The 8742-nt window shown below is 32.7% G+C and overlaps 1 protein-coding gene across 3 annotated transcripts; it reads right to left on the reverse strand.

Annotated features, from left to right (window-relative positions):
• Positions 1–1334: 1334 nt before the first annotated feature.
• LOC137813666 (serine/threonine-protein kinase PBS1-like) lies at positions 1335–8012 on the reverse strand. Of its 3 annotated transcripts, XR_011081473.1 has the most exons (7): positions 7333–8012; positions 5149–5315; positions 4843–5032; positions 3535–3923; positions 2549–3013; positions 1974–2157; positions 1335–1688 (listed from the first exon to the last, which is right to left on the reverse strand). XR_011081473.1 is itself a non-coding variant. In XM_068616041.1 (5 exons), the coding sequence occupies exons 1-5, from the start codon at positions 7457–7459 to the stop codon at positions 2627–2629; spliced, it is 1260 nt and encodes a 419-aa protein (XP_068472142.1). In that variant the 5' UTR covers positions 7460–8011; the 3' UTR covers positions 2269–2626. The 3 variants fall into 3 exon arrangements, 2 of the variants coding, with proteins under 2 accessions (XP_068472142.1, XP_068472143.1); XM_068616041.1 differs by lacking the exons at positions 1335–1688; positions 1974–2157 and having other exon boundaries at positions 2269–3013; positions 7333–8011; XM_068616042.1 differs by lacking the exons at positions 1335–1688; positions 1974–2157; positions 7333–8012 and adding an exon at positions 6499–6842 and having other exon boundaries at positions 2269–3013.
• Between the last annotated feature and the right edge of the window lie 730 nt (positions 8013–8742).

Raw genomic sequence — 8742 nt, forward strand, 5'->3', positions numbered from 1 at the left:
TAAATAATTAATAATAACAATAAATATATTTTTAAATAAAAATTATTAATAATATTAACAGTACTTATCCACGAATTTTATATATTGATAAAATCAATGTGCCAGAAGATGTTTCTACTTTTCTTTCTAACCGTAATTTACTTTAGAGCATCAACTTTTTAGTTGTGTTGGTTTCCTCCAAAGCAATTGCTCGCAATCCTTACTATAATTGTTGCAAATCCTTGAACATAAATGATATTTTGTTTGGTCAACTTCCACAATTCCTTTGACACTTCTAATCATGATCCAATAAGAAGTCTATCATCTTGAATTGAAATTTTATTTTCTAATTTTTTGTAGGAATTGTATTCCCCTTCTTCATTGAGTGTAATGTTTTCTAACCCAACATTAATAGAAAAAAAATAATGGAATTTGATATATTGAAACAAATCCAAATTTTATATTAGATTACTCATTAGTGGAGTTGGCACTAGTTATCAGGGTTGGGTGGGGTGGTAAGGTGAAAAAGATTACAAGAGATGGAAGAAACATGTTGGGATGAGGTGATAAGCTTGGAAACAAGGAAAAAAATAATGATATTGAGAACTTTCATCCAAAGGAGGTTGATAATCCAAAGGAGGTTGATAATCCAAAGGAGGTTGATAATTTTTACTTGTAAAAAATTTTATTCATCGTAAAAGCAATTGTGCCACATTTGTTGGACACACTTGAATGGTCGACCTTGAGTTTTTATGATGTTTTTTTGTATAATTTTTTTTTAACCCCATCTCAAAAAATATATTTTTCATTTTTTAAAAAATATTAATAGATAAAAAGATATGTAATATGATTAATATTAGAACCGCATAATGGTGATCAGGATAAAAAAAGTTATTACACGATAATGTTATATATAAAGAAAAAATTATGTATATATTTATAAGTGATAAATGGAAAAATAGTAAAAATATGTACATGAATTTAAGTTGTATTTAATGGTGTCAAATTGTCATCCATTTGAGTAAAAATATTTATAGTCCAGCCAATTATAAGTTAGCGGTTTATCTCCGTGCATTATTTTTCAATTTATAAGTTAAATAATTATATTAAATAACTTCTACTTTTTATATATGAAACATAAATTTGAAAGATGCCAAACATGCATTTAATCATTTGGAATTACTCATAACCATTTGTAACCCAAGAGTATCGCTTAGCATTGCATTTATTAGATACTACCATACAAAATTTAGTTTTCTTCTTCAAATATACTAAGCTTTCTAACGATTTCAGAGGGAAAATAAATAAAAAGGGAAAAATGTATAATTTTTTTGTTCGTTTTAATTGATGCGAAATGAAGAAAACGATAAATGAGTGTTTATTTCTTTGTCCTAAATAAACAATTTTTGTCCTTTTTCATTGTTGTATATCTCTCCCAGCAATTTTTGTGCGTGACCCAAACCGGAGACAGTGAAAAAATTGCACTGTCTTCTCTTTACAATACTCACCTTTTTTTTACCCCAAAAGCAATACTAAAATGAAGCTATGAAAATATTTTGATTAATGAAAATTAAGATTTCATGGTGACTTATGGAGTATAAATGTTTCTATATATTCTAAATAGAAGCAAAAGCCAATTCTCTCGAACCCATACCACAAACTCGACACGTTGCTTTATGGTATGTATACCTGCCACAATAGAGCTCTGTCTGCAACCCAAATATCAATGAGAACAAGATCCAATAAAAAATAAGATAAAATATTATAGTAATAAAATTAGAAGGAAAAAATGATACAATAAAAAATTATTTGTACTAATTTTCAACATGATTAAAAATATTTATTGAGTACTACATTTTTCTCAACGGGATGTTAATATTAGTAAAATTATTTGTCATTTGAATATATAGCATTTTATATACCAAGTGCCTATTTTTCATCCACTTGTAAAACAGTGAGGACCAAAAGGATAACAAAAAATTTAAGTAATATACCTGCTATAAATGCTTGAATCCTTGCATGTGATAAGATTGAATGAGCCATGTTCAAAAGGCTCACATGTCAACTGTAAATAAAGGTTTCTGTAAACACTACCAAACAGTTGACAGCAGCGATGTACTTGCCTGAGATGTCTACTCTAGAATTGAACTGTAAACATGTTCAATATTCCAGTAGAGTCTGCAGACTAGCAGCATGTTAGGAATTTGCATCTGAGCAGATATGTAATGTAGACTTTTCTGGGCAAAAACTTTAGCTTAAATGTCTAATACATGCTACACACAAGGAAAATTCAGCAATCCAATCTATTTGCTATTTATTTTTGTTAAAAGAATTGTGTTTGCTTTGCTTCCAGCATCATAAAGTATGTTAAAAGATCATATTTCTCAAAGGAGCAAAGCAAGAGCAACCATGTAATATGAAAACTCATGTCAAAGCATGTGAAGTTGAGCCTCAAGTACACTAGTGCCAAAACAGCACTATTTAAAAATAGATGGCCAACTAGCTTTATTAAGCTACATTTAAAATCCTGAGCACATTATCGTTTGAATTTTGTTTACTTTCCCTGTACCTTTTAAGACCCAGCCACTTCTAATCTGCTTCAGCCTGCACATGAAGTATGTTGAATCTTCTTTGGTGACATGATGAATCACAACCTATATGCTTCTTTAGGACTGCTTTCTTGACTTTGTCGTCTCTGCCTCCATGTCTCCCCCCACAGCTTGGCTTCTGCAACAGCTCGCTCTCTTACTGATTCTTTAGGCAAAATCGCAGTCGTTTCATTTGAGGACTCTCCACTCTCCATCTCAGCTGTGTTGTTGACTGTGTTCAACACTTTTGGGGAATATTGCTTGGATGACAAGAATTCCAGAGCTTCCACTATATCACCTGCATTAGGCCGTTGATGTGGCTCTTCACGAAGACACATGGCTGTCAATTCAATGACCATCGGTAGACCAGATCCTGGGTACTTGCCTTCAAGCCGTGCATCTACCAGTCTAGGGAAACTCCTTTTCTCTCTGAACATTGGACGTGCCTACAGAAAACAAATGATAAAACAAATTATGATTTCTTAAACAATGATAAACTTCAATTATCTTCTCAAAATTAAGACATTGGATAACATTTAGCACAATTGGATATAAGTAGAAAAATCACGTAATATTCAGAAAGAATGATTAGACCACACGCAAACAGAACAAGCAATTGAATTATATTCCCGGGAAACTATGTAGCAAACTGGAATTGTAAGTTCGAAAATTATAAGGGTATCATTATATTCCTTTCTTCAACATTAGAAGACCACACCACATTCATTGATTAACAACAGCTGATTAATAACTCAGCTTCTTCCTCTTTCAAGTACATAATGAAAACTAAGAAAAAACCAAGAATGAAGATAGCATTCCACTGAGACTGCAGGAAATGCAAACAGAGCAAATCTGAAAACTTAATTTATCTGATGTATATTATTCAAGTGAGGGAAAAAAGAGAGTAACGTGTGGCATTCCTCATGGGCTAGTAATGGAACAAAATATAATTAATATAGGAATTTACCCAGTCTACCAGATGCTTTTCAGTGCCACGGTTATCATCGTATGCTTTGCGTCCAGTAATTAGTTCCAATAACACAACCCCAAAACTGTAAATGTCAGATCTCTTCGTTAATTTTCCACTAGTGGCATATTCAGGGGCACAGTAACCTTGTGTTCCCATGACCCTAGTGGCAACATATGATTCATCTCCGGTTGGACCAAACTTTGCAAGCCCGAAATCAGAAAGTTTTGGATGGAAATCTTCATCCAATAGTATGTTGGAAGTTTTAAGATCCCTGTATATAACAGAGGGCTTTGCTTCATCGTGCAGATAATGGAGTCCTTTTGCTGACCCACAGGCTATCATCATTCTGGTATTCCAATCAAGTGGTTCTTCATCAGGAGAAACATCTACAAATAACCATAAACAAATATTAAAGATACAACGAAAAAGTAATTTTTTAATAATCTTAAACCAAAACAGACAAAACGTGTTAACTACAAACAAAATTCTATGCAATAAGTGAGTGTATGAATTTTCAGAATAAGGATAGACGATGGCGGAACAAAGGAGCAATCATGTTACGGAACAGTGAAATAATCAGTTTCGGTGCATTCTGTGTAGTGCTCCTCCAGTTCCTTTATATTATAGACAATTTAAGCGTTATTTTTCCTTTTGGCGAGAAAAGGTGAAAGAAAAGCAAAAGAATAAAATAAAAGTACTGCTAAAATCATATGATCCATGAATCAATAATATGAAATTGCACCAATTGACTCATGTATCACATGAGTCAAAGACATTTGTAATTCATCACATGACACAAATTGCAGGATTGACAAGTCATATTGAATCAAGTGATTTGAAATCCGAATCATGCAATTCTAACGACTAAGGTTGCAGCTACATTGGAGCAAAGAGGTTGGCTTATGAAAGAAATAAGATCTAAATGTACATTTGGTGAATAAAGACACACGTCAAGCACAGAGAAGATACAGTAGTTACTTTAAGCTATATTGAGCAAATTATGATACTAAACATGGCATTATTGAGCAAATTAGTAGCACCCCTCTTCAGCTCAGCTGATCACGTACAATCCCCCTCCCCCATGGTTTTAAAATTATTGTTGTCTGCAGATCCTTTAGAACTAACGTGTGTCAACTTCATGAACTGTATATTATTTCATCCTTTCGGATAGTAATAAACTCTAAGCTTTTACAAAATTTCCTCCAAATCATGGGGAGAAAAGAAGGCAGGAAAGAGATACATGGAGTAACTAGTGAGTGATTGTAATTTGACATTGAAGAAAAAGGTTGCGTTATAGTATTATACCATGAAGATGAGATTCTAGGGATCCCAAAGCCATGTACTCATACACAAGAAGACGTTGATCCCCTTCCGCACAGTAACCAATCATATTAACAAGGTTGGAATGGCGTAGAAGGGAAAGCATGAGAACTTCCACCAGAAATTCTTTCTCCCCTTGGACACCTGTAGTATCAAGTCTTTTAACAGCTACAACCTGATCAAATCCTGTAGCTTGTTAAGAGAATTATATTGCACAGCAATGTAACATACTAATGGGTATTGTAAACGCAGAAACAGGCACACAAAGAAAATCCATCCATCAAGTTATACCTGATTTTCTCCAATCATTCCCTTGTAAACAATGCCAAATCCACCTTGCCCAATAAAGGTTTCATCTCTAAAATTTTTTGTTGCTGTTGCAAGCTCTCGGAAGGTAAATATCCGGGCCTCATGAGGACTTTCGCCCTCCTCTTTTGGGTTTTCTTCTGGTCCATTTCCTGTATCAAACCAAGTTATGATCACTAGAGTATACAAGTAAAGCAAAAAATAATAGAAAGACATCCCGCTTTTAAACTATAACAACATTTTTTGCATAATAGAACAACTCACAAAATTGAAAAGGAGAGAACAAAAAATAGGAAAAAAAACCTAAAACAAGCTAAAATCAGCTCATTATTAGAGCTTTATGTTTCTGCTTATATTCTTCGCGGGTCTGCGTCTATATCCTTTGATCCGGGGTCTACGTCTATATTGATACTTTATTACGTGCTATAAGTTGGTTGTATAACTTCATTATCTTAAGGGAGAAGGGATTGGTGATTATGTGTAGCTACTTAAAGATTAATTCTCAATCACGATGTCCATCACTTTGTAATTTACCCTATCTTCTATTGTAAATATCCCTGGATTAAAAACTATCAATAGTGGACAAACTGCGTGTAGGGATATTGTTACTGGTAGGAAAATCAAAACATTTTATTTAAAGTATAAATAGATATGGAAGTTTCGAAGGACCCTCTCGTTCCAGTAGGATTGTGGAAGGTACGCAGGTAAACCCAACATCAGCAATAACAGCGACAAAAACTTGTTTCCCACTAAGTGTGATTGGTTTGATGAGGAGAGGAAAATTCAACAACCAAAAGAAAAAGGTGATGTTGAAACTGCTGTGAGCACAAAAATTATTTACACCACTGTTGCAAGTCTGCAAACAAAGTCTACCCATGGTATTACTCCATTGTAAAGTTCATATGATAGAAGACGATTGATTTTCTAAAACTATGCATTAATCATGTAGGACTCACATACTCTATAAAACCCAAGTCCATATCCGCTTACGACTATTTAATCACTAGCTCTTATTAAATGATAAGCACTCAAAAACTTGAGAAAAGTCTCTTAAAAGCTAGTTGTCAAGGAGGAGAACTAAATCATGAATATTTCAAGCATTTCATATGCCCAATGTGAAACTTAGACACCTCAAAATACGCAAGTTCATATTGTGTAATTTAGACTAATTATATATGTGCCTGCATATCTAGGTGATGAGTTTAATATAAACTTGTTGTAAAAGAGAAAAACTCTAAATAAGTGAGGTTCAATGGGAAGCAGGGAACCGACAACCAATACAGATGACAAATCACTCCCCCCAGAGCTGATAAAAGCATATTCTCAGTTACTCACAGTGACATCTATCTCCCCCCTTGGGAAAGAGGTTATTAGTAGAGAATGAACGAAATTCTGATAATCAGGATGTGCTCGACTACCACGAAAAATGATCTATAATCACTGAAGAATGTTTAATTCACAAGAAGGACAATTCCTTTAGCCAGGCGGTGATTTTCTAAGTTGCCTATAAAAAGGAGGGAGATGAGTTATTTTCCTAGCAGAATTTGTAGCCAACAGCTGTGGTATTACTAAATTGTTTTCAAAATATGCAGGAGGTTCTACGCAACAAAGGCTGATGTGATTTCTTTTGATACAGAAATGAGACCACTCAATAGTGCAGACCAAGTTGAACAGTCAGCAATCACTATGTCAAGCCTCCCAGAGACCTAAAAGAATTCATATCATATGAAGCAGAGACTCAGGCTAGTGACAATCAATTCATAAAATTGTGACATAAAAAATCTCTTCCAAGAATTTAACATGCATGCTTGTGCTTCCCCAAGACCAGAGTGAAAAATAGCACAGTAGCAACTCCGAAAAAAGGCATTTTGAGTGGGGCATGAAATTTGAACAGGGGGTAAGGTACTAAGCTTTGTACAGTGTACTTAATCAGAATTCGAATCTTCAAATGAGAAATACCGCAAGACAACACCAACCAACCAAGACCTCTTTTCTTTCACCCTAAGATAAGAATCATGTGAGATGAGAACTATAAGCAATAATCACTGGAAACATCACTTAAAAACCAATTTGTCCCCTATCATGACTTAAAACCCAAAACCCATTAAAAAAATTGACACAAATAAAAAATTATTTTTGAAAGATTGAATCTTTCGGAAAGAAGGTAACCTGAAGAACTTGCAGAGACATCATTGATTCTCTCTACAGATTTACGATTCTTGTTTTCCTCGTCCCGCGCATTGACACTCTTCCCTTTGCTCTTCTTCCTCAACCCGAAACAAGGGCAGCTACCCATCTATCAGAGTTCTGAACCAAAATGCAGCCTTTCTGCTTTCTCAGTGTCTCGAGTCACATGAAACCGCGGGCACAGACACGGAGAAGAAAGAGAAAAGCACGGAAACAGAGGGGTTTTATTGACATTCAATTGAATTCCGACAACAGAAAAAAAGAAGAATATTCTTGCTTGGAAAAGAACGACGGCGAAAAACGAATGCGTGTGCACACGGATCTCAACGGAATCTGCCCCACTCCCGCCTCATACACGTTGCAGCAACCATGCTAAGTGTGTTGCTACAGTTTCTTGGCGAAAAAGGTAAAAAAATTACAAAATGAGAGTGGTAGTGTAATATAAATGGGAAAACAAAATTAGCTGCTTCGATTGCGCACTGAATTTAATTAATTCCACTAATGATAATAATGTTTATTTGTTTCCTTAGAAGGAAAGTTGTGTGTGTAGGGCAGTAGAAGAGTTTGTTTGTACAGTGACATGCATGCCTATTGGCTTTCTGACGTCTCTGTACTTTCTCTCACAACCCCTGTCCTGTTTCCTATGCGCCACATTTGTCTCTAAATCTCTTGCACTTGGCTGCTCAATTTAAGGTTGCTGGCTCATGCTTTCTCATTAAGGGTTTGTTTGGATTGGAGAGTGGATTTGAAGTGATTTAAGAGGAAAGTGAGGTTGTTTGAATTGAGATATGTTATAGTAGATTTGTGAAGAAAGTTTTTGAATTTTGTGAATGATGTGATGGTTGTGTGTAAATTTTTAATTATTTTAAAATGTGTAAAATGTAAATTTATAAATTTTCCTTTATCTTAAAAATATATAAATAATAAATAATTAATTTATATATTTATTTTTATAATTAATAATAATATTATTATATAAATAACTATATTTATATTTATTATTATTATTATTAAATATTTTTTTTATTAATAATATTATTAAATATTTGATAAAAATAAAATTAAGGAAAATTTTAAATTTTTAATGATATTATGTAAATTTTTAATAATTACAAAATATATATTATAAATTAATTTTAATTTTACTTTTATTTATTTTTATCATTATTAATTATTATTTATAATTTTTTAATTATTTTTATTATTTCATAAATTTTTTATTTTTTTTATTATATATCATTTTATATATTTATTAATATTTTAATAATAATTATTATTATTTATCTTATTTTATATAATTAATTATACTTATTTTATTATAATATAAATAGATTAATAATATAAAAAATATAATATATATTTAATATAATAATTATAGAATATATATTTATT

The sequence above is a fragment of the Phaseolus vulgaris genome, chromosome 1, assembly GCF_000499845.2.
Source record: "Phaseolus vulgaris cultivar G19833 chromosome 1, P. vulgaris v2.0, whole genome shotgun sequence".
Taxonomy (NCBI): Eukaryota; Viridiplantae; Streptophyta; class Magnoliopsida; order Fabales; family Fabaceae; genus Phaseolus; species Phaseolus vulgaris.